Genomic DNA, 26666 nt, shown 5'->3' on the forward strand with positions numbered 1-26666 from the left:
GGTCAGAAATAAGTGTTTAAAAATTGTAAGTACAGTGATGTGCTCTGAGTGAGATGTGTACACTACATATCTGAGCACAAGGGAGAAACAGCCAACCCAGATTTAGGCAGGAATGACCCACCTGAATATAATCCTTAAAGAATGAGGAGTTAAGTAGGTGAAGCAGTGGAAAGCAGAGAACACAGTGTATGGGAAGGACCACTGTATGGCGCCATGGCTGGAAAACAACATGTAGGGAGTGGCGCGGGGGGAGGCATAAGAAATTGGTGATGAAGAGCAGTTAGGTTGACGGTGACTCCAAAGCACATTTGGAAACCATTTATGTCTGTCATTAGTCTAAGCCACCGTCATCATCTCTCCCCTGACTAGCATTAGTAGTCCTGGTCACCCTTTTCTACCCTTAACTACCTACAATCCACTTTCCAGAGAGCTGCCAACGTGACATTTTAAAACTGTAAATCAGATCACATCCCTCCTCTACTTAAGCTTTCCTATTTCACATTAAACATAGAATAAAATTCTGCTTGGTCCACACGATCTGGCCCCTGCCTGCCTCTCTGATCTCATGCCATGCCGTTCTCATCCTCATTCGTGTGTGCTGTTTCACTGACCTTCTTTCTGTTCCTGAGCCTGTGAAGGCTGTCACTGGATTAGCACCTTTTTATGATAGCCATTTTCTGACTATCCCAGATTTTCACATGCAGGCTCCTTGTCATTCGTGCCTCGGCTTGAAGGTCATCTCTTCAGCAAGGGCTTGCCTTCATACATCCAATCTAGTATCTATTTGTTATTAATTTTAACTTAATTTAAAGCTGAAGACTGATACATATGATACAGATTGAGACTTGAGTCACCTTGGGCATAGTCAGTTTTCATAAATGTTCTATGTGTACTTGAAAAACAATGGGTGTGCTACAGTTTTTAGGAGTAGAGGCAATTTTACCGTATGATATGAGTAATGACAAGTGAGGAGTGTAATTAATGAATGTGATTTTTGTTATTAACATTAGTTATTGTTCTGTGGTATATTTGAACTTAAAGAATCCCGTACTGCTATGCTTTCTCAGTTGTTATGCTTTCTTTTTATATTTTTCCTATTTCTACTCTAAAACTACCAGTTCTTACTTCCTGTTACCAGGTCAGTATGTCTGCCTTTTGGGCACCTGTCCTCTTACTCAACAATTAGCTATTTTTTAGATGTGATAGCCTGAGAAACCAAATAACCAGATATGATAGAACTAAATTTAAAGTAAATACATAGGTTTTGATTACTTCCTCAGCTACAAAAGTATAAATGATAGTAATCAAAACTCTATGCTCTAGTTCTAAGCTTCAATGGAACAGAATAGAGCTTCCATAAATAGGCATATGATATATGAGAATATACGATAAAGGTGGTATTTTAAATCACTGGGAAAAGGCTGTCTTATTCAACATGTGGTGTTAAGACAGCTAACTAACTGTTATAACAAAAATTTAGATCCCTATTTCACATCTTAAGGTAAAAGAAATTACAAATGAATTACATGTTTTTGTTTGGAATAAAGATTATATTGTAAATATAAAAAGTGCAACTACAGAACTTAGAAAGTACTGTAGGTGAGTATTTTAATAATTTTTGGAATGGAGAAGGCCCATTTTATAAGTCAATATCAAAACCAAAAGTCATTAAGGAAATTGATGTATTTGTCTACATAAAAATTGAAGTTATTGTACATCCAAAAAAAACAACAAATGACAAAGTTCAGGAACGGCTAATTCACAAAAGATGAAATACAAGCCACAAATGTATGAAACCTCACTAGAAATCAGTGAAATTCAATTGAAAATCCAACAGCATTTTTTACCTATTAGATCATCTAAAATGAAAAATAATGAAAATTCCTAATGTTGGTTAGAAACAGACATTGTCATATATTTGGTGAGGATAAAATAGATTGAATTTTTATACAATCTATCAGTTTTTAAAATACGCACCCACTGTTTACTTAGAACTTTAACCAAAAGGAATAATTGAACACATATGTAAAAAAAGATGTTCAAGTGTATAGTTATTCATAATAGCAAAAAAACCCCATGAAAACCAAAACCACATAAATGTCTAACAATAGAGAAGCTGGTTAAAAAAGTATTGGTAAATCCATACAGTGGAATGCTATATACATCATTAAAAAATATTGCTATCTAGGTCTATATATATTGCTATGGAAAAATACTTCACCATATTACATGGCAAAACAGATCATGTTATGAAACATAGAAAATGCAAATTTTATAATGTGTATATATACATTAGGAAATTTCTGTAATTATAGACCCCAAGATGTTTATATGGTCATCTCACCAAAGATAGTCATTATCTTTGGTTAGTGAGATCATGGAATTCTTTTATTTGCTACTTTCTGTATTCTGAAAATTGTTTCTTTTTAAAATCAAGAGGAAAAAGCCAACGCACAACTCTTTCTGTCTTCTGAGGGGGAAAAGTCTCTGCTTGAAAATCCAAACAAGTGATGCACGTTAACATGAGGATAAGGATATTGACTTTGCTTTTGGCTGTTTGGAGGTCTCTTGTAATTACTTTCTGGCACTGGCCATGTTTAACATTGCTAGGATAGTGACTTTGTATAATGATCTTTGTGTAACTTTGATAAAGATGAAGGAATTTACAATTTCTTAACTTTTATCTCTCTCAGAAATTAGAGTACCTCTAATCTCTTAGATTGTTATTTAACTCACTGAACTAGGATTCTTTTTCATACTTTTTAGCAATTTGAATTTATTTCCTCATTGTTTCCAGCATATTTGAGGAGGACCAAAAAAGATTACTTGTAGTCTTAGGGAAAATATCTTAGATATATCACTGTTGATTGTAGTCCTTATCATCATTTTCTAAAAGCAGGAGGGCTTTTGACCTAAGATGCATGGATTCTCAATCTCTGGGTTCACTACTAAATTGTGTGTGTGATTTAACAACTTATTTATCAAAAAAATGTGCGTTAACTCTAAAAATTCAAATACTATGAAAGTATAAAGTAAAAGAGTAGAAAGCCTCCGTCCCTAAGTTTAGACTCTGTTAGCTAATGCCAGTCTCATGCTAAAGTGAGCTATAGCAATTTCTATATGATGTGCTTTGATATACACAGAAAAAAAGCCTCTGCCATAGACTTCATTGCCTTTCACTTAGTGCTTGAAACTTTACCATTAGACATCATTTATTTGGTTACACAGTTTTTTGAACAATTTTTTCCAGTCATTCAGCTCTCTGTGCATAGAACTTGATAGGAGGTTTTGACAAAAGGAAAAGTACAGACACAGCACAGGGTCTGAGCAGCCATTATGAAGGGAGGGCAGTGGCAGAACCTGGGATGCGCTGGAGCTTGGAAGCAGAGGTAGAGGTTCAAAGAGCAAAAGATACACTGCAGGTAGATGTTGCATAGGACAGCATTAATATGAACAATATCATCTGTGCTTTTCCATCTTGCACCTTATTGTAAGTACTCAGTACATTTCCTCTGGAAGCAGCATTTTCTCCTTTACTTTTCAAGCAAATACAATGTTATTTTATGTTTATGTGAGTTCAGAAATTAAAGTTATTTATTTCCTTCTGAAAATGGAACTCAGCTCTATTTACATAGATGGGTAGGGAAGAGGAAAAGGAGAGCCATATATTGCTCAATTTAAACAATTATATACAATGAGTCTCATAATATGAAAGTAAAACCTGAAAATTTCTCCCTAAGTTGTGTTTAGTGTCAGTGGTTGATTTTCCCTCTTCCAAATTTATCCTTCCAAATGCTGTTTTAGTAACACATAATCACTCTGAGAAGGTCTGTTTTCCAAAAGAAGCAGCAGCAGTGTTTAAGTTCACATGACCCCAGTTTCATGACAGCGGTAGCAAATCAGATGTCTTATCCAAGGAAAAGCATTTTTGGCTTAGAATTCAATCACTTTCATGGTGGGAGTCAACAGCTTATTTCAGCTCTAACACTACTGCAGAACCCTGGCTGCAGTGAATCTTTCAGAAAGCATAAACACAATTGGTATTTATAGCATTGTTAACATTTGTTAAATAGTTCGGAGAATGGTCTGTAAGCCCGTTTTAAGCAGGTGGGGCAGGAATTTTTGTTGTGACTGCAGTGAAATTTTAAAAGTAGGACATTAGGACCACATGGTTAGGATGGTTGTAGCAAGAGAATAAAGTAGAAGTATTGAAGACAGTAAGTTAAGACTTCAGGCAGCCACAATTCAGGGTGCTACAAAAATAATCCTGAAGCATCTCTAGCCAGAAGTGTGTTACACAGATGGCATATTTGACACAGTGCAGGGCAGGAACTGTACAATGAAAAGACAAACAGTAAGGATTAGTCAAGTTTTAATTGAAAACCTACATTTAAAAATACCTTGAAATTATGCCAGACTTTCTTGTATATTAAAAGCACAAAGTTTCCCTTAGTCAATTAAGCATTAAAGTTTGTCAGGAAAGCTAATCTTTGTATTTTGCTAGTGATTATGCCTATTGCAGACTTATTAGTTAAATAGGTATAGCTGAATTATACATCCAAGGACATAAAGCAAGGTATTAATATTTTTATGATTTTTTTTCTCTATCAGCTACCCAAGGAATCCTGAGCAATTCCATATGCTGATGACTTCTGTCATAAACCCCTGATCCCTTCAGGCACCATCTTCATTTTAAATTGAAAGTATGAAAAGTACTCTCAAATCAAGTGACCAAATTTTGTTCTCAAAATTTTTAACTAAATTCAAGTTTCTAGAAAGATTAAGATTAAAAAATTACTTAGATTTGAAAAATCTATGTAGGATTATTGCACGTATAACAGATTGCTAACTGTTAGAATAGCATAGTCAAATTTCTAATTTCAGAATAGCAATGTTGTTTTATTTCTAACAAAGACGAGGAAGTTTACTTAGAATCACTATTTTTAGTTTCCATTATTGGTGCAAAGAAGGAACTGAAATTCTATTAATACAGTATTTAGGAAATGCTTAAGTGCAAACTTTTAAAATGTTAAATATTATTTAACTATGTCATAACAGTAAATGTATCACCTTCCCTCTCTCTGTCCCTGCCAGTACTGTGTAACTGGGGTGTGTGTGTGTGTGTGCATGTATTGTCTTTCAGGCTTAAGTTCCTTGAGGTCAAGGATTCCTAACTGCACCTCATTCCAGTGTTTGTACATGGTAGATACAAATATTATTGAAAAAATAGATGAAATGATTCTTACCAAATGACTGTTTCTTTCTGTAACATAGTTTAAACATATTTGTCTGGTTTTGAGAAATAATTTAACCTCCTGAATGCAACTATCCCGAATTTTTTTTTTTTCTTTAAGAACTTTTTACTATGTTTTCACTATGTTTTCCTCTTAGTATTGGCAGCCTTTCTGAAGCAACATTCCACTTATTTTTCTAGGCAGGCTGCTTTATCTACTCGTTTCCAGTAGCTAGAGATGGAGGTGTTTTGAATGAGCACATCAGTGTTCTAGACAGAGATACTGTTTGAAATTATCCATGAACACAGTGCCGCTGAACATTATTGAGTGACGTTTGTTTCTGTTGGTTGTGTCTGCTCTGACTAGCTGGTTTCTTTCAGATTGGCAGCTGGGATTATGCTGCAGTGGATGGACAGCTACGAGAAGTGGAGATTGTAGTGAGGCTGAGCTGGGCTGGGCTGGGCCTCAGGGTAATGTGCCTGGAATATATGGGCTCGGTTAAAAGCACTAATAGGAAATCTATGCATATTTTCACAATTTATAATTACATTATGTTTCACCGTGGTAACTTCCATAATATTATTGAGTAAAAATATAAGTAAAAATAGTCCTTTTCCTAATTTCCCCTCTACCCTGGTTTCTTATCACTGCATTCTTTTTTTTTAGAGGTTTACTTTATTTAGCTAGCTGCTCTTTCTCTTTGCTCTTTATGTACTGTATGCCATCATGATATGTATATGCTTCCAAATACCTAATGTATGTAAAACATTGTTTACTTGCAAAGTGTATATACCTTTCTAAATATTTAGTTAGCGATAAATGATGGTAAAATATTGCTAAAACTAATGGCTCCTTGAAATCAGATAGAAATAATTTAGGAAATAAGCTCAAAATAACAAAATTAACTTTGTAGCAAGGTCTGTTGATTTCATAGTGTTTGACCAGTTTATCAGTTAGAATTGTCCCTAGGTGGTTAAGAAGTACTTCTGGTTACTATGTTAATGGAAAAATTAAATTTCATAAAGCTATATTTCATATTGTCAGATTTTTCTTTAGATTTTTATGTTTTTTAGATTTTTTTCAAAATGGAAATGTTTTATTACTCTATTTTAAAAGTAATACATGCTTTGTCTAAGATATCAAATAGTATAAAAGTGAAGAAGGTATTAATTTTTATTCTGCCAGTCTTTTCATCTACCCCCCACCGGAGATAATAGCTGATAAGTTTATGTACCTTTCCAGATTTTACATGTGTGTATTTATGTATGTGTGTACATGTACTCACATAACACATGTTAGTGTGTGTTTATATAATTTTATTTTATTTTTAATTTTTTTATTTAAATGAGATAATAAACTATATTCTTTGATGATTTGGAATTGTTTTTAATCAATATACTATAGACTAGTTTCCATGTCACATATATTCAGTTCAACTCACTCATTTTAATGACTGCATAGTATTCCATGAGTATAATTTCATTAGTTTTTTCCCCTAATTTTTACTATTATAAAGTGCTATAATAACCATCTTTGTATCTTAATCTTTTCTCATTCATCTGACTCCACTTTTATGAAAATTTGTAGAAGTGGAATCAATAGCTCAATCTTTATCAGAAAACATAGAAATTTGACTTTTAACTAAATTTTTGTTTTTCTCTATATCTAATTTCTCAAAATTAAAAAAAAAGTTTGTCTTTCAAGTCCAAATTTACATAGAATTACTTCTGTTCAGTTAACTTATTTCTTCACTATATACATCTTTTGTGTGGATTATTTTGCATAATTTGTTGGTTAAATATCATCTGGTGTTTATTTTGAATGTAAAATCTGACTTTTTAAAATTCCATATGCTGGTAGTATATCCATGACACTTGTTTCTTGATAGGCTACTTATCTTTTACATTATGCTTTACAAAGCTTGATTCCTATATATTTTTTATTTCCAGGGCACTATGAATATTTATATTTCAATCTCAAAAGATTTCTTTTAGGTTCATTATGCTATTTTTTTTTTAATTTTGTTCATTTTTTGTTCTGACTACTAAAAAGTAACTCTGTATTTAATTTCTTATGTTAAGAGCGAGCCTGGTTTCCCAATGTTTCTAAATGATGCTTTGCCTTTTTCTTTTTTTAAAGCAGCTAGAGGTATTATGCAAACAAGACCATTTATATTATAGAGATAATTTTCTCTTTTAGATTCTTCATCCATTTTTAATCAAGTGCATCTAGTTGTTATGGGTTTTCTTTTGGCCTTAGTAGTTAATATTATCAGGATTTTTGGCCTTTAGGAATTGAATACTAACATATATAATAATTAGTATGCTTTTTTAATTTGCTAACACCAAATCTGGATTTTAACAGTGGCTTCAGAGGGCACTGAGGCTGGTTAACTAGAAAGTTGGTCAGTAAACAGTGGAAACTGGTCAAATATCCAGCAAGTTTTTCTCCAACTTAATTCAAATGTGTGAAGGGCAAGGGGGAAAAATAGGCACAAGTGATAATATGATACATAACACAGGAGAAATCACTAAATGCCCTAATTGTGACTCTTTTTAAACATTGAAAAGTGAATTAATTCTGAAATCCAAAATATGAAGTCTTATTTGGATTTGTAAATATCTTTTGGTAAGGGCTTACTCTAGAATCTTAAGATAGCCTTCTAGTACTTAATTTTGGTAATGTCAGAAATTTTTAATATACTAATAAATGGCATGTTATTTCTTAATAAATGATTTTTTCAGTTTCCCTATCCCAATTTTATAGTGCTTTTAGATGTAAATATATAGGGGATAAAATGCAATTTCAGAGTTGTGTGCTTAAAAAAAAGCGGAGTACATATGTGTTTACCTTAATTGCATCCATATGTTTGTTATTCCTCCCCCAAACCCATCTTAAAATAAAGCTTTACAGCTTTATTGGTTACTAAGTGTTGTACTGAGTTAACTTGTTTCCTCTGTTAGATTAAAAAGACCACTTCAGAGAGACTAAAACAGTCACTGTTAAATTGAAGGCCCTACATTGTCACTAAGCCAGTCTACTTTCCTTTACTTTTCTCTCTCTTCTTTCATTCTTTCATTTTGTCTAGTGTGTGTATCTATATTCTCCCTATGTGTAATGTCCCTTTCTCTCTATATATAATGTCCCTTTCTCTCTATATAGCCATAAAATCATGCAAGTATGCAATGGTTGGCACAGAAAACAATAGAATGCACAACTTGCTGAAAATCTTTTCATAATATTTCCATTTGGAAATCCATTAATAAATTCTCTAGGTAATATTTGAGATGCTGTTTATAAAACATAAATATGTGGTTTTACTGGAATGTCTTGAAGTATTTGCATAGTCTTTTTTTATTACTATGTATTTCAACATCTGGAATGCTGCCTGCTGAATTCAGGTTTATTATAGAAAGTAGTAACAGGCTATTTACAGAAATAATTGGGAATTGATGAATAAGAATGAAGTAAGCTTTTTAGTAGAAAATTTTTAAAATTTTTATTGGAATATAGTTGCTTTACAATGTTGTGTTAGTTTCTTGCTGTACAGCAAAGTAGTAGAAATGTTTAACAGAATGTTTTTTCAGTGCTGGGCTGCTCTATAATAGTGTTAGGAGTGTATCTCTTAGCTTCATACCTGCTGAATTATGCTGACTTGGATAACCATTCATTAAGTAAATATTGATTGAGCACCTACTGTGTGTCAGGCCCCCAGAGGCACAGAAATACTTAGAAGTCTCTGGTCTCAGGAAGACTTATAGTCTAATTGATAAGATAGAAATTAGACCAGTAATTAGAATTTTAGTTAAGTAGGTAGTAAGGGTCTGTATGCATTGCTCCAAAGCAACAGGGCAGGGCAGCAACAGTCTGGCTGAGATCTAGAAACAGATTTCTCAGAGTACAGAGATGCTGAGCTGAGTCTTATAGAATGAGGAGGAGACAACAGCACAGAGAAAGGGAATAGAAAAAATCGGAAAACAAATATGGAAGCAGTTTGACACGTTACATCGCACATTATAGAGTGTGAGAGGGACAGTGTCAGGGCATGAGACTGGAAACATAGGCAGGAGCTAGATTACTATTATTAATCTTAATTATAAGTGGTTAGTAACATTTATTAAATGCTTTCTTAACCTCAGCCAGACACCATGTTGTCTTTTATGTATATGCTGTAATAATAACATCAAACACTGACCTGTCAAGAACTGTCCCAAGTGTTTTATATTATCTCATTTAATCTTCACAACAACCCAGTAAAGACCCACTGTCATTGTTACCATTTGTAGACGAGGAAACTAAGGCATAACTTGCCGGAGTCACTCAGCTAATATGTGATAAAGCTAATATTTGAACTGAGGCGGTCTGATTGCAGTGTCTGCATACTTAACCCCATGCTACGGGGCCACACCGTGATAAGGAATTTGGATGGAAGGATTTTAACTAGAGAAGTCACATAATCACATTTACAGCTTTAGGATTGAACATCTCCTTTCAAGTCCAGGTGTGTTTAACCCTTCTGAACAAAGATGAAGGCTGCTGGCTAATGTTTATAATTTGGGGTCATTTTTTGATATTTTTGTTCTCAGTGTAGTTTTGCAGTAGACCTGAAAAAATAAACTGCTTAAAGGCAGGCACACTCTCCTATTTTCCAATAAATCTTTCTAGCACATTGCCTATGCTGAACCACCACCTTAAAATAACCTAAGGCCAAATGTGTAAATAATTATTGAAATTGACTAATGGGTACATAGGGATCCATTATCCTATTCCATAATAAAAATTTAACATAATAAACAAATTCTAAAAATATATCACCTGGGACCAAAACTCTCTTGGTGAAGGAGAGTTCATTAAGAACAGTTTAGGCATTTGGTAGAGTTCATTAAGCTACGCTTTTACCTAATCACCTTCCTGAATGTTATACCTGTATGTTTCCTGTGATTTCAAACCTCCCTTATGCCTCTGAATTTTCTATTGCTGTATACAAAGGGCTGAAGGGAAAAGTGAAGAGAGTAATAAACAATTACTTGAGGGGCTTTTGCAAATCACACATATTCCCCCAGGATTTCTCACTTAGCCCTTAAGAATCACTGCTACAGGGCTTCCCTGGTGGCACAGTGGTTGAGAGTCCACCTGCCGATGCAGGGGACATGGGTTCGTGTCCCGGTCCGGGAAGATCCCACATGCCGCGGAGCAGCTGGGCCCGTGAGCCATGGCCGCTGAGCCTGCGCATCCAGAGCCTGTGCTCCACAACGGGAGAGGCCACAGCAGTGAGAGGCCTGCATACCGAAAAAAAAAAAAAAGAATCACTGCTACAGTGAGACACTGGAGTGTTGTCATATCCCTCAGGTGTGTAGGGGGCTGAAAGTGAGAATTACTGCCTTTAGTGACATCCTTCAGAACTTTTCTAAGAAAGACTCTTGACTTCTTTGTAACAGCAGCTATCAGCCTTCACTTATCACTCCCGCATTCTCCTCCTCACCCCCATTTTGCCTCATCAAGAACTGTGCTTGTTTTTTGTCCCAGTATAACCCTAGATGAGGCACAAGGGTCTGGGCGGCCTTGCTGTATAAAAGGTACTCAGTAAACTTTTTTGTTGTGTGAATACTATATACAAGGTACTGTTCTTCCTGCTGCACACTACTAAAGTATGATAATCGGACCCTATAGTATAGTTGCTGAGACAGACCAGTAATCTCATAAAAGCTGAATAACATTACAAGGAAGCCTGAGTCGAGTATGTAATCAGCAGCATGAATAGGCTATAAGATTTGGGAAGTGTTACACCAACAAGGTAGAACTCAAGCAGGGTTTTCTAGAGAGAGGTATGACTTAGAAAACTGAAGACGAGGGGGACTAATCGAGGAGAGTCAGTGGCATGAGAGAAAATGTAAGGCAGAAATGGCTGGTTACATTTGTGGAAGAAAATCAGCTTGACAGTACAGGGCATAGGGTGAGGGAATAAAAGAGAGGTAGAAAGACTTATATTGCCTAGCGGTAGGTCTTTATCTTTTTTTTTTCTTTTTAAATTTTTTATTTTGAATAATTTTAGACACAGACAAGTTGCAAACATAGTAGAAAAATTTCCTGTGTACATTTCTTCCCAGGCTCCCCTAAGATCAGCACCTTACATAACCTTAGTTAAAATGATCAAGACCATAAAAATAACATTGGTTCAATATAATTAACTGAACTACAGACCTTGTGAAATGTCATCACATTCTTTAACGATTCTTTTTCTGCCTAATGATCTTATGCAGAATTCCACGTTGTATTTAGTTGATACTTTCTTGGTTTCCTTCAAAATGTAACAGTGACTCAGTCTTTGCTTCTCTTTAATGGTCTTGATATTTGTGAAAAGTGGTCAGATATTTTGTTGAATGTCCCCTAATTTGTCTTTCTGATATTTTCATGTGATTCGAATGAAGTTATTTATTTTTTGTCAAGGATACCATAGAAATTATATAGCGTTCTTCTCAGTGCCTCATATCAAGGAGTAGGCCTTTGTCTTTTAAGTACCGGCAGTTAATTGAAGACATTTGATCAGGGCAGTATTATATAAAGGAGAGTTTGAGCTCAATTCTGCAGGATACACACATAAACACAGTGAGAGGGCAAGGTCAAAAACCATTGACTTGAATTTCTCTTGCATGAATGACACCCAAATCAATACCTCTGATGTTTCATCCCAGAGCGAGTCCCGGGGCTTTCTTTTGAGCACTGGACATCTCAGCCTGGCTCGACAGCTATCACTAGTTCTCCCTCAGAGAAACTTGTATTTCTATTTATTGCTTTACTACTCTAAAATATGCAAGTTCGAAAGAAAAGAATTCGTGTTGTCTTTTCTCTTTTCTTCATTGCTCAAAGTCATCAGTCTCTAAGACCTGGTGATTTTGCCTTGGATCATGGTTTGCGTATTTATCCCTTTCTTGCAAATAGCACAGCTTCCATAAGGACTGAGGTATACAGTTCCTTATGTTTTAGACTGCTGTCTGAACCTCCAAGGAGATCTCCCTGTCTCTGGGCACTTAGCCCTGCAGTATACTTTGAAATCCTGAGCCAGATTTCAGTTTTTTTCAATAATGTATTCATCATCATCATGGTCATTGTAAACTCCTGAAGCATTTCTTCCTTCTCTATTTTAGCTGTGTTAAATGGGGATCGTGCTGAGCCCCAAACCCAACAATAATACAGCATTTTATTTAGTGCCTTTTATGTGTTTGGTATTATGCTAAGCACTTTATATGTATTATTTAATTTTCCAAACAATTCTATGAGCTAGGCATTATTATTATTATCTTTATTTTATCAATGGGGAAACAGATTAAGCTACTTGTTCAAAGTCATGCAGCAGATAAATGGTGAAGTCAAGATTAGCACTCTGAACCATCTGACTCCATAGACCCAGTGTGGAAGCAGTCTGTTGCCTGCTCCCCTTCTTTTTAATGGGGGGAAATGCATGTGGGCTGTTGGACGGGGACTACCGAAGGTAGCAGCAGTCGAAGGAAAGGGCACTGGCCTTGCTAACTGTTTTTAAAAGAGACGTAAGGTTCACATTCATAAAGCAAGTCATAAATCCATACATCATAAAAGAGCACGTCCTTCTTTGTGACTACCTTAGGCTTCAGGTTGCCCTTTTGTGATATTTTTTTCCTCAAGACTGTCCTTGATGTTGATCATAAATTGATTTTACCCCATCAAAAGATGTTTTACGTGCTGATCTGAAATGGTCCTAATCTCTACTCCTTACTTCCTGTTGGCTTCTTTTCTGGTTTCTGAAGTCTGAGACCAGCCTTATCTCCTACTATATAAAACCAACCCTTGCCTAGCCGTGCTGCTCTAATTGTGTGTGCACATACTTTGTTCACTGTAATGATGATGATGATGTTGATATTAGAGGTACTTCATTAATTCAGTCATTAGATTGTAAGCTCATGTTTTTTTGTGTGCTCAATCTTATCCCTAGGCCCTGACCTAGTCCCTGGCAACAGATAAGGAGAAAGAGTAGCTTAATGGTTGAGCATATGAGCTCTAGAATCAAGCTGCTGGGGTGCACATTTTGAGTCTGCCATTTCATTACCATGTGACTTTGGACAAGATACTTAAGTTCTTGGTGCATTATTTTCCTTATCTATAAAATGGATACAGTGAAGTACTCACATCATACAATTTAAAGACTAAATGATATAAGATAGTAAAATCACTTAGAAAAGTTCCTGGCAATAATAAGTACTAAATAAATATTTGTTATTGGTGGTGTTAGCAGCCCTCAATGAGTATTTTTTTTATATAAATTTATTTATTGATCTTGCTGCTTTGAGTCTTCGTTGCTGTGCGCGGGCTTTCTCTAGTTGCATGGAGTGGGGGCTACTCTTCTTGTGGAGCACAGGCTCCAGGTGTGTGGGCTTCAGTAGTTGTGGCAGGTGGGCTTCAGTAGTTGTGGCGCACGGGCTTAGTTGCTCCGCGGCATGTGGGATCTTTCTAGGCCAGGGCTCAAACCCCTGTCCCCAGCATTGACAGGTGGATTCTTAACCACTGCGCCACCAGGGAAGCCCCTCAATGAGTATTTGTTGACTGCATTTTGAGGGACTAATCTGTACTAATAAGCACTTTGCTGTGTGTTTTACATATATATCATTTATTCATTAATGTAACACTATGAGGTTGGTACTATTATCCACATTTTACAGGAAGAAAATTGAAACTTAGGTTGAATGACTTGCCCTAGGTCACACCGCTTATAAGTGCTGTGCAGTCAGGATTTGCACATGGTCTGTGTGACTTCAAATCCTGTGCTGCTTCCACCGTAACACTCAGCTTTCACAGAGCTGCTTTCCAGTCTTTTCTGCCTAAGCAAGTCATAGTGCATTCCTTGAATTTATTGGACTGACTGCATCAAACTGTTATTCAACCATCCAAGTACATGCCCTGCTTTCTGTATTAGGAATACTTTCTTCAAGGGCAGAAACATTGTCACCTAATACTGCTGTATACATAGTTGACGATTATGATTGAATGCATAAATGAATGAATTGCTATCATTGTTTCTTCAAAGGTCATTGTAAAGGACTACTAATGGTATCCTTATCAAATAAAAAAAGGAAATTAATACTGGATAATGATTATATTTCCCTGTTTATGATTTATTAATTGCCTACAGTCCTGTAGAGCATATATTAATTGAATACTCATTTTCTTAAGGATTAAAAAATAGCATGATGAACATATATTACCTTACAAAGAGGTTTTCTTCATCCTTTTAGCCCAGAAGTTAAGAATACTGACTGTGTGGGGTGTTGAGGTCATCTTTATGTATCTTTGCTTCCTCCTATCCCCTCACACATACTATAGTATTTATTCATTCACCCAATTTAGGGATCTAAGAGTGAAGAAGATAAGTAAGGTCCTCGCTCTCATGGATCTTGTATTTTAGTGGGAGGAGACAGGCATAAACAGGTAAACAAACAAAATCATTACAGACAGTGACCGCATCTGGAATTTAACAGTTTTCCTTGATGAGGTTGGGAAGTGAGCATCTCTGCTGCGTGGACAGGAAGAGCCATGGTCAGAAGCGCACGACAAAGGGCACACATCTTTCGAAAAGGGCACACACACGTGTTTCTTGTGTTTGGTCAGTCCCCGGTTTAACCCTCTCATGCTTGGATACAACATATGGCTTTTACTTTGTTGTTTAGCCACTTAGGTTCAAAGAGACTGTCAACAATAATGCTCTTCAAAAGTAATAGCATGAAGCGATTTTCACAGGTGCTGGGTTTCTTTTTTCTACTTCCCAGGATGAGATGGGGCCTAGAAGCAAAGCAGCAGTAGGTTTTCTCTATACCTGTAAAAGATTAGCTGTAGTCATCAGGGATGATGCAAGCAAGGGAAAAAAATGCAAGAAAGAGATGAAGCCAAAAAGGACAATTTCTGATTGTAATAGCTGGTTTCTGTTTCCTATCACTGAGCAAGATGAGAAAGTTTTGCAGGGTTTTGTAGGAACAGCTTCCACGGTAGTGAAGAATGACCTCACCCTAAATGCCCTACCAGGTGCTTAGCCCCACTGTGAAAATACAAGGTTGATTTCCAACATGAAACAATCCATAAGTATGGAATGACATTTTCAGGTGACAGTTGTGGTTCTTTTGCCTGTAATTAGCACCTCTTAACCCTCAAACTTGCCCGTGCCTTTTTCAGGCTGTTGAAGCTCAAATCCGAAGTTTTGGGCAGACGCCTTCTCAGCTCCTCATAGAGCCCCATCCTCCCAGAGGTTCTGCCATGCAAGCGGTAAGTGCTGCCTGCACTCTCCTCATTTCTTGCCTCTATTTGAGACCCTGCTTGACATTCATAACCGTTTTTCATTGTGCTTGAGATTCTCCACCACATCTGGGCCTGTTCTTCTTATGCACTGTTTGTGAACTTGCTAACAGCCAGCAAATACTGCCTGTTCTGCAGTCTTCGGGAAGCCGACGTTGCTCCAATGCTCTAGTATTTCATCAGGTTGTGCTCTGTGTTGCAGAATTAAAAGGTCCCTAATTGTCTCGTACCCTCACTCTAGGACAGAATCTCCAGACATGGATAACTTTTCTGGTTTGATCCTATGAGTGTCTAGATTCATTTTCCTATTGTGTTTATTCTTTACATCCCAATATGTTTTTCAGTTTGGGAGTTTCAATTTGGGAAGTAATCCTAATATGTAGGAAATGTTATTGAGAGTCAGGGACTTTGGAGGAAAAAATGATGATGACGATGATGATATACTATACATCAAAGCTTAGTGCATAAAACAGTGATTTATATTTCCTGTGATTCTGAGGGACAGATGGGCATTTCTTGTCTTTCACCTTGGCTCCCTCACAGACTGCTGGGGCAGGTGCTGAGACGCCAGACCGCTCTTTCCACGCGGTCTTTCATCATCAAGGAAGTTCGCCCAGGCCACTCCCATGGTGGGAGCCGTGTTCCAGGAGAACGCTTTGGCGTGACTTCTTGAAGCTTGCTTTTGAACGTGCATAACACTGTTTATGCTGCATTCTATTGGTCAAAAGCAAGTCAGTCAGAGGCCAGCCCAGAATCAGGAGTAGGGAAGTAGACTAGAGCTGTAAAATACGTGGCTGTTCCTCTTTTATGGTTCCCGAAATTTCAGGGGGAAATACTTTAATGATAAAGAAAATTCAGCATAAGAACAAATACTGAATGGCATAACAAAAATCATATTTTAAAACTACAGGCAATAGGCATTATATTTTTTCTTGAATTGTCCCTCAATAAAACAGGTTGCTCATTGCTGTTTTAAATTAAGAGTAGGGGATATAATGTCTGTTTCCATAAATGTAATGAATAATTTTTTTTAATTTATTCATTTATTTATTTTTGGCTGCGTCGGCTCTTTGTTGCTGCGCGCAGGCTTTCTCTAGTTGTGGCGAGCGGGGGCTACTCTTCGTTGCGGCGCGTGGGCTTCTCATTGCGGTGGCTTCTCTTGTTGCGGAGCATCAGCTCTAGGCACGTGGGCTTCAGTAGTTGTGGCACACGGGCTCAGTAGTTGTGGCTCATGGGCTTACTTGCTTCGCGGCATGTGGGATCTTCCCGGACCAGGGCTCGAACCCATGTCGCCTGCATTGACAGGCAGATTCTTAACCACTGCGCCACCAGGGAAGTCCCTGAATAATTGAAAATGGATTCTGATTCCATGTTGTGGCTTAGAATGGTAGAATTTTTTGTTAGATGCCAAGAGGGCCAGGGATACAGATGTGTTCCTCTCTGCCTCTGACCCTCTTTCTCTTCCTTCCTTTCTCTTTCCATATTTCCTTCTTCTCTGTGTCTTTTCCCCTTTTGCCCTCTTTGTCATCTTCTTTCTTCTTCCAAGTCTTTTTTCCCCCTTTTTTCTCTATATGAATTGACCATTATTATAAACTACAAGCATTTAAACAATTGTTTGCATAACCTTTTCCCCTCAGTGTTTTTAAGCAGGTGAAATCATATTTAAAAGAACATAAAGGGTAGCTTTAGTGAAAAGACTACACGAAAAATGAACATTTGGCAAGAACAATGGAAGATAATGCCATACAAACAGTAAGAATGATTTATGTGTGGGGTTTGGAATTAGTTTTAGTAATAGCTTGTCAATGAGATGCAGGCTGCTGCGGTGCTGGCTAATGGAAGCACCTCCACTGCTCCATTGACTTTCTACCTGGGTCACGGCACAGCCTTGGTCACTGGGACCAAGAGGGAGTTCCTACTGCCAAGCCTCTCTCCATGGCAAAAGGATGACTGGTTCACTGAGGCAGGTCAGCTTTACTGTCCCGAGGGTGGCAAGGCTGGGAAGGCACATGCTTATTTGAGGATGGGAGGTCATGTCTCCCATTATCCTCGTCCTCTGAATCGAATACCTGAACCCCTTTTCAGACCTGTGCAAATTGTGTTTTTCCTCTTATACATATGTGGGTGGGAAAGAAAGGTGTGTTAGAAAGAAACCAGAGTTGTCAGCGAGTGCATACTTAATCTGGGAAAACCGAATGAAATCTGGCTGGTAATTTCCTACTACTACCTCATACTGGGTTCGCAGAGGCACCCAGGATTGGATGAGGGTTTTTTCTCTTCCCCCTATTTGACCAGTTGTCCCGCTCATCCACAGCTGTTACTGTGACTCTAGACTAGCCCAGTATGCTGGGCTGGGCTTTTTCTTATTTCTAGTGTTCCTTATTCCATACTCACTAGCCAAGGATGTGATGTTGCTCCCAAGAGTTTCCTGCTACTTGCCTGCACGGGGAGCCCTAGTCAGGATGAAATGCACAGGAACAGCCAGAGAAACAGCTTGTTAGAAGGAGGCAGGGGACGGTTCTGGATATGGTGTCTGCGGCTTTCTATGGAAAAGGGCTTGTCCTTGCCATGTGGCTAAGAGATGGCCACTAGAGGCACTATGTAAACAAGACATTCTTCCTATACGTTAGAGATTTTCCTGTGTTTTTTTAAGGGCATAAACATTGGAATTATTCAATTTGAGCCTAATTGTATTTACAACATGAGCTGTTAAGCTCAGAAATATGTATCAACTTCCTTTCAGTGAGACTTCATGATGTATGTTTTAGTCTGACTTTCTCAGAGTTTATAAATTGACTTTAGTAAATATTATTTTTTTTAAAAACCTACGCAGTTGAAAAGTAAGGCTTGGTGTTTTGAAATGACATTTGTTTCCTTTTCCCAGAACTTCATCAAAGCTAGCTTATAGGATATTTTGTGGTTGGCTGATTGTTTCTCATTTTTACCCAATTTCACAGAATTCCTTAAAACTGTGTAAGAGGCTCTTTGTATAGCAAAGGTTACTTATTGGTATCAGAGGTTTTAAAAATCAAAGACCCAAATGTTATTGTTTTTTATTACCATTCAGATGAGTTCCCCCATCAGCCATCACTGCAGCACACACACACAGACACACACACACACACACACACACACACGAATGTAGCAGAAATTAAAGCCACCTCGTGCTGCGTTAAGTGCATGCACCATAATATACACCAGGTGTAGTAATTAGCAGGCACACGAAGGCTGCCTATTTGTCTGGTTTTGCTGCTGTTGCTGTATCCCCCTGTGTTTTCACACCATCAGATAGTTGGATTTAATTGAGGCCACATCAGATGAGGCATTACTGACACCTTTAATTGAATGAGCATCCAGGGAGGATTAACTCATAATATTGATTGGCTTTTAGCCACTTGCTTAGAAGGGTGTCTGGGTAGCTTATTAGTTGCCTTTATTTACACCTTTATGCAAAGAGTGCAAATAGGAATTCTTAGTGCAATATGTTTTTCTAAGTACTCTTAATAACTTTTTTTAAAAAGCACTGATAATAAAAATGCAAATGTATTTAATTTTTTATTAGCAGTTCTGAATAAATACGTGTTAAATATATGTGCCTACACATTTACATATACCTGGTGTTTTGAAATGTGGCAAGAGGAAAGCAGCCAGGAGCACTTCATCAAAGTGTTTCAATTCTGAATGATACTAATCAGCTATTAGAAAATAGACATGGTAGAGGAGACTTGCTGAAAATGCTAAGTGCAATTACTGTATGATAGCATACTACCACAAAGTATAAATAAAGCCAATAAATCAGAGTGGTGTTATGTATGTCTTGGATCATGACATATGGTTTGTAGGAATGTTCTAAATCTTAGTAGTCTTCCAGATTTATTTTGTTGCTAGTTATTAGAACAGACAATGTTTTGTTTAACATTTTCAGTTACTTTTTGCTTTTCAAAGGAGAAATCAAAAGTCTTGAGCTTTAGTTTCTTTACCAAGAGGGAGGGGCGCATCTAGCTATTTCTCTTTATCCTTAGCTGCAGCAGAAAGCAGTGGCATTTGCATTATAATAGGGCAGTGTTTATGACTTGGTACACTATATAAATATATTGTTTTTACAAGTACATTTAATTATGCATTGCTTTGAAACACCTTTATAATTAAGTTTGTGTATTACATTCATAAATTATTTCTCTACTGTAATAATACATGCATGCTGTACAGCTATTATTTTTAAATATATTTGTTAATTAATTATCTCATTATTTAGTTGTCAAAATCTTCATGCTAACTCAGCACAACTTTTGATGATCTTTGGAAATTACCATGGCTTGCTTTTGTGCCTTATTGCCTAGTCTCATTCCTTTTTTTTTTTTCTCTCTTTTGTATCAATACTTGACACATAATAGCAATTGGAATGGTTTAACACAATCCCCAATACTTTGCCTATTTAGAATTGAAATCAAATCATTCTTTTAGTTCTTCGTGGGAATTGGGTGGGGAAGGGAGTTAATAAAATTTATGGATTTTTAAAGTGTTTCTGTTAATGTAGTTTACTTCAATCACCTAGAAATTCAACTAATGACATACATGAAAACCAAACAAATACTAATTGCTGTTTCTATAAGCCTTTCTGCTTCACTGTGCTCTCACTTGCAACTTGTGTTAACATGGTCTCCCCTGTTCTTTTCCTGCACCCTGTCTTTCTTGTCTTTCCTTGTCTTTTCCTTCTTGTATATTTGGATCTTGTCTTGCCCACTCAACAGTATCTCCTCCTGCAGAGTCCATTGATGTTCACAGACCAAGCTCAGCAGGATGTTATCATGGTTCTAAAGTTCCCCTCCAACTCCCCTGTCACTCACGTGGCAGCCAACACCCAGCCTGGGTTGGCAACTCCCGCTGTGATCACAGTCACTGCTAACAGGCTATTTGCCGTGAACAAGTGGCACAACCTTCCGGGTAAGTAAAGAAATATCCTTATAAGGCATAGTATAACTGCTGAACACTGTATAAAGATATTTTAATATCCACCTAAATATATTATATCTCAACATTTAAGCTTTTTAGTTTTCAAGCATTAGTCTGAATCAAAATTAAACATACTTTGAAAGGTTTAAAGAAGTTCCCTCTGAGGCATATAATACAAAAGTTAAAACATAAACTCTTTAAAACAAAACAAAACAAAAAAAACAAACTTTTCTTTGGCATCTGGTGGTTTGTCTTTATTCCTTGGAGATAAATATTATTTCTCATATAATGATATTCTATATTGTGTCCATAAACAGTATGTATTTATTTATCAGATGTTCCTCTTTTTTCTACTTATTCATCTGCTCAATAAACACTTCTGATTGTCTACTATGTGCCTTTTTGTACATGGCATGGAAGTATTTGTTGTGGATGGTAGAAAAAAGAACACTTAAATTACCCAGCTAAAATATTACAAACCCATAAGTACATTCTGTTCTTTCATTAAGTGCTGAATAATTAGGGTAACTAATGGCAAGATACTGAAATAACCATCAGAATCACAAACAGTCAAAATTTGAAGAGACATGAGAGTTCGTCCAGTCTACGCCCACATTTTACCAGTAAAGATACTGAGCCCCAGGGAGCTTGCCTTGTTCATTATAACATATGGCAAGTCAGTGGCAGAGCCAGGTTTGAACCCAAGTTTTCTGACTCAGATTTTATGATCACCCCTCTGTGATTTATTGTCTCTCATTAGAACAGGAATGTTGGGATCTGGATTTAGCACTGTTCCTTTTGGCCACTAGTTAGAAATTCTTCTTTTACAGAAGGAAAATCTTTTAAAGTCCTGGAGATTATAGGCTTTTCTTCCCAAGCCATTGTTTTAGGTAGGAAATTTTAAAAGATAGATTTTAATAGTCTGTTAACTTGTTATTAAATCTGTAAAATGTGCATAAAGCACTATCCATTATAATACCTGAAATGGTTGCACAAATATAAATTCTTGAACAAAGGCCTCATGCCAAATTAAATGAAAGAGATTTTAGAATGGAGCAGGATTGAATTGACGTTCAAACAAAAAGTAGGTGCACTAACTATGTTCAGTAATGTAATATGGTATGCATCATGACGAATCTGTGGTTGGTATCAGAATTTCTTAAATATAGCCATTTTCCTGGCCATTAGAAATGAAATGAATGGCGATATTTGATTAGAGAATAGATTTTATAACAGTAGAGAAGGTAGAAATCAAGGCAGGTATAGTATCTCTATTATTAGGCCCTTTTAGTCCCTTTTCTTCAAACGAACATATCTTACAGAGGTAAATGTGTATGCAAATGACATACTTATATTTTGGGACCAAAGATTATAATTTGATTAACAACTGTGATTTCTTTTTTGTTTGTTTCTTTCTCTAAATACGACTCGTTAGAAGAAGAACATGCTGACGGTGTGTTCTGCAATGCACACCAGAGGATCTACCTCTGCTGTGTGCAGTTACCCTTAGAGCTTGGCAAAAGCACCAGTGTGTGTGGCCTAAGGGCCCCTGCAAACCATGCTTATCCTGGGTGGCTAGCTGTGGTGGCTCTGAGAACCTCTTCAGTCTAAACAGAGTGACAGTACATGTGAGGAGGGACAAAACTTTTCAACTGCTAGAAAGCCCTGAGCACTCTCCACCCCTATCTTTGGTCTTAGGCTAGCAATGAGCTAGCTCAGCAGGAACTGAACTGGCTCAACCAGAGGGCTGCTAGGTCTCCAGCTGATACTTAGTCGTTAGGCTCTCTCCCTCAGCACCGATGACTGAGCTCCTGACACACCCCTTTGGAGCAAGCCCATTTCCCTGGGCTCCCCTTAGTATCAGTACTCGATTGTCAGCTGTTCTCTTCCCTACTCCACACTTTTCTATAGATCTGTAAAGTGATTTGGGGGCCGCATCCCTCTGCTGGAGTACCACATATGGTACATCCACCTGCTCTGAGCCCAAGCTCACTTTTCTGTAAGGTAAGAGCTTGGGGGACTGCATACGTTTTGCCAATTCTTTGCCTAGAATTCTCCCTAGTGGGCTTTCTTTGGGTCTGTACCTTGTGTCACTGGTGGTTTTTGTCCCCATCCTCTGGCTTTATAGTATGACACAGCAACTCTTCACCAGATAAATTACAAAGAATGATAACATATGGAAATACACAGGTGATTCTCTTTCTACAATGTGATCTCCAATTCTCAATACACCTACACCTAAAAATATTAAGCATCCATTTTGTTAAGTCTGTGCCTCATTTCAGGTATGTTTATTTACATAAATCTGATCTTTCGTCCTGTGTTGTGCTGCCTTTACCTGTCAATACGCCTTGATTTAAAACAAATGTCAAAACTTCCTAACAGCTGCTTTTTCAATGAATATCAAATTCATGTTGCAGGTTTTTTTTTTAGTTTAGATTCTGGTTCTTTTCTGAGGTTCTGTGATTTCCATAGCTTGTTCATTAGACAGCTAGCTCCTGTCAGTGCAGTGTCTGAGTCCTGATTTAGGGGAAAAATCATCTTTATCCTTCCATCTCACTCAAAGGACCTTGCAGAGCCTCTGAAACAATAAAATAATGGCACCTAATGTCTATAGAGCATTTTGTAGGTTCTGAATACTGTTTTAATCACTTCACACATATTAACTCACTGAATCCCCTCAACAACCTTAGGATGTAGGTTCTGTATTTAGGTTGAAATTGCCATTTCTGTAGGTCAGAAAGCCAGGTATTGGTGATTTCATGTGGTTCAACCTAACCCATCTAACCTGTTTTACAGAGCAGGAATCTGAAACACCGAGACAACATAATTTTCCCAAGGTCACACAGGCAGTTAGTGACAGAACTGGGATTTGAGGCATGACCAAAGATAGTTAACCTCCTAAATCTCTTTCACTGACAGTCTGGTTTCAATGTTTCTATGATCCCAGATTCTCAAAGTCGTAGCAAAAACTTCTCAAGGTATTGGTGTTGATTGGCACTGGTGTTACTGGAAGTAAATGGCCCTGTTGGGTAAATCAGAGGCTGTGGTGCATTTTCCCCGATGATTCCCTATATGTGCCCTGTGATTTCTTTACTGGCAGAGCTAGTAATCAGCAACGACAATACCTTCAGTAAAAGAGGGAGTCATATGCCTTCCTTTTTTCATCTACTTTAATGTCTTATATATATACTCAACTCTAATTTTTAGTGCTAATACTGTACTTAGGTTATTTTTATCAGTATTAATGATCTTCCAAAAGATCATTGAAAAATCCTTGAAAAGTTGGCATTTACTAAGAGGGGAAGTGCTAACATCAGAAATTTAGAATTAATCTAATGAACACATTGGAATGTATCCCATTTTTATTTTCAGCCCCTCAAGGACAGTCAGAAAGACTTCTTAAAATCTGATGATAGTAATATCATCTTAATCTTAGTATCTGATGATATTAAGCAGAGCTCTAATACCAACCAAGCAGTAGTTTAAATGCTTATGAGTCTATAAAAGGCAGATGCGGACCAGATTGAATGGCTGAGTTATTGGAGGAAAATCATTTGGAAAAGGACCGAGAATTTAACTCTCAGATTTACAAAGCTGAAAAAGATCATCTATTCTAAACCCTTCGTTCTGGGGCTTCTGATTTGCCTAAGGTTGCACAGCTGGCCAATGGTCACTCCTGCTTCTTACAGCACTTCCTCAGGTCCTTCTGCCTTTCACAGGGAAACAGCCTACAGAATCTCTTTTCAATCACAAAATATAAGTACATCTGAACCTTTAGAACTATTTTGAGAATTAAACAAACTGTTCTTAGTATGGATTGATTTTTGTTACTCATTTGCTTCTCAGAGTATTTTTAAATTGAAACTATGGAAATATTAAATATTAATAGAAGTTCTTTTAAAACTGCAATCAGATCTTTAGGAAAACATTTCAGCCAAATGCATTTAACTAAAACATTTATCTGCAGATAGCTTTCTTTATTTTTATTCAAACTTTCAACTGATTGATTTTACGTGATGGATGAAACATTAAATGCTCCTTGACTTAGAGCTTTCCCTTTCTCCATCATAAATTGACGTTTTTGTGGCTCCTTTGTGCTGCAGCATTCAAAACTGCCTTTTTAAGAAGTAACAAAAAAAATAGTATTTGCTACAGTCAGCAGATGGTTGTCACATTTTGTTTTCAGTGCGCCTTACCACTTAATTTTGTTTTGTTGCAGAATCAGAGGTTGCCAGTGAAGCATCTGCTATAGCTTATGGCCTAGGACTGGAGCCACTGCTGATGGCACATGCTCAGAACAGCACTAATCTAAAATCAATGTTTAATAAGCTAGCCGTAGAAGCACCTGGAATTTTTTTTCTTTAAATTTTACAAAACCGTACGAAAAATTTGGAGGTCAGAAACAATTCCACGTGAGATTCGACTTACACATTTTAATGTAGTTTAGTATATGAAAAATAATGCTTTTTTTTTTTTTTTTTATCGTTTGTGAATTCCAGCTCATCAAGGTGCTGTACAAGACCAGCCATGCCAGCTGCCAGTGGAAATCGATCCTCTCATAGGTCTGTCACTTCCTCCTCTCTTTGCGATTCATTAAGCTCTGTATGGTGGCCCTGAAGTGGAGATTACAGTTGTTTTTCACTTGCTGGTTGCTGGGAATGGAATTTTCCTGATAAACCATTTGCATGCAAATTGGAATGCAATGAGCTGTGGCTATGCTGGTATTTCATCAACTCCCCCTCGTTGGTCTGCCTAATTTGAACAGGCCGAGGACGCGTGTCACTGAAAATTAATATGGATGCTGTAATAATGTGTGATTGAGAATGCGCATGAAGTTCTGTCAGGATAATATTGGATCTTTTCATCACTCAGACTTGTTGATGAGCAGGAGCGAGGCTCGTTATGATGAATTGGTGTACCAGTAATGTGATGGAGCTTCTTTGCTCGGGAAATTTTCATAATAACAGTGGGGTTCTTAGCAGCACTGTTGAGACAAATAAAACTGTAGTGCCAGGGCTTCATCATTAAAGGAGATCAGTCCTTTCTTCCCGGACGCTCCATTCAGCCTGAGGGGATTAATGCACAATTGCAGAGCAGTTTCAAAGTTGAAATATATGGCCCAGCCAATGGCAGTGTTAAGGTATTTGTATTCATTTTCCTAGGGTCCTACAGCCCAATAAATTGCCATTGGAGGTTAAATTTGTTCAGGGTGAAAAAAAAAAAAAAGAAAAAAGGAGGAGCCCGGAAAGAGCCATTGGGATGAAATGACTGTCTGCAGCAGATGACTTAGAATATATAATTGCTGTTGTGCTTTTTGAGTAGGTTAGCTGAAATCTCCACTTGAGCATTTTTCATCCTATAGTGGGGATTTCAAATGTGGCCCCACTAAGAGTGTTAAGCCTTGATATTGAAGATTTTAGTCAATAACTTTTAGAATAAGAAACTTAATTACCTAGCTGCAGGGGTGTGCTACTAGCATGGATGTTTGGCCTGCAATTTTGTCACATTGCCCTGGCACGAGTAAATTTGTTAGTATTTTAAAGTTTTTAGATAAAGCATATGAATAAGCTCATTGATTATTTTAAAATTCAAGGTGTTCCCTTTGTGTATGTCACCTTTTTATGTCTTTAACACCATAGTTTCAGTGGAGAGCTAAATGACCACCATTTGCAGATTAATTATCAAGATGAACTAAAGTAACCTTAAGCTCAAAACTAAGTCTTTCATCATTTCCCCAAATATAATCAGAAATCTAAGAAGTAACTATCTATATGAAGGATAATTACTACCCTGCTTCCTCAATCTTATTTTGCTTTGAGTAGATATGATTTGCCGTATATTTTTTAAAAACTTAAATCCTCACTTGGGTAAAGTTTTAAGAGTCAGGAAAATAATAAAACCCATTTGCTATGCTACTTAAAGCCTGATTTCTGAAGTATAGAATCATTGTTTGTCTTAAACCTTGACAATGAATATCATATAGCATAAAGTCTAAATTAATTCAGAAATTGTGACCCTTTAGACAAGGCGTGGTGAACTTTTTTGGTAAAGGGCCAGATAGTCAATATTTTAGGCTTTGTGGGCCATAAGGTCTCAGACACAACTACTTAAGCCTGCTGTCATAGCACAAAAGCAGCCACAGACAATACGTAAACAACTGAG

At 37.1% G+C, this 26666-nt stretch overlaps 1 protein-coding gene across 3 annotated transcripts in view; it reads left to right on the forward strand.

The window, feature by feature from the left end:
• The window catches only part of LRBA (LPS responsive beige-like anchor protein), a 723035-nt gene that overhangs the window by 658663 nt on the left and 37706 nt on the right, over positions 1–26666 (forward strand). For all 3 annotated transcript variants that reach the window (XM_024764049.1, XM_024764050.1, XM_024764051.1), the window contains 3 exons: positions 15429–15518; positions 20315–20492; positions 25004–25066. In XM_024764049.1, coding sequence (XP_024619817.1) covers positions 15429–15518; positions 20315–20492; positions 25004–25066 — 331 coding nt within the window. The remainder of the gene's footprint in view (positions 1–15428; positions 15519–20314; positions 20493–25003; positions 25067–26666) is intronic.

This window comes from Neophocaena asiaeorientalis, unplaced genomic scaffold (assembly GCF_003031525.2).
Source record: "Neophocaena asiaeorientalis asiaeorientalis breed wild unplaced genomic scaffold, Neophocaena_asiaeorientalis_V1.1 scaffold594, whole genome shotgun sequence".
Taxonomy (NCBI): Eukaryota; Metazoa; Chordata; class Mammalia; order Artiodactyla; family Phocoenidae; genus Neophocaena; species Neophocaena asiaeorientalis.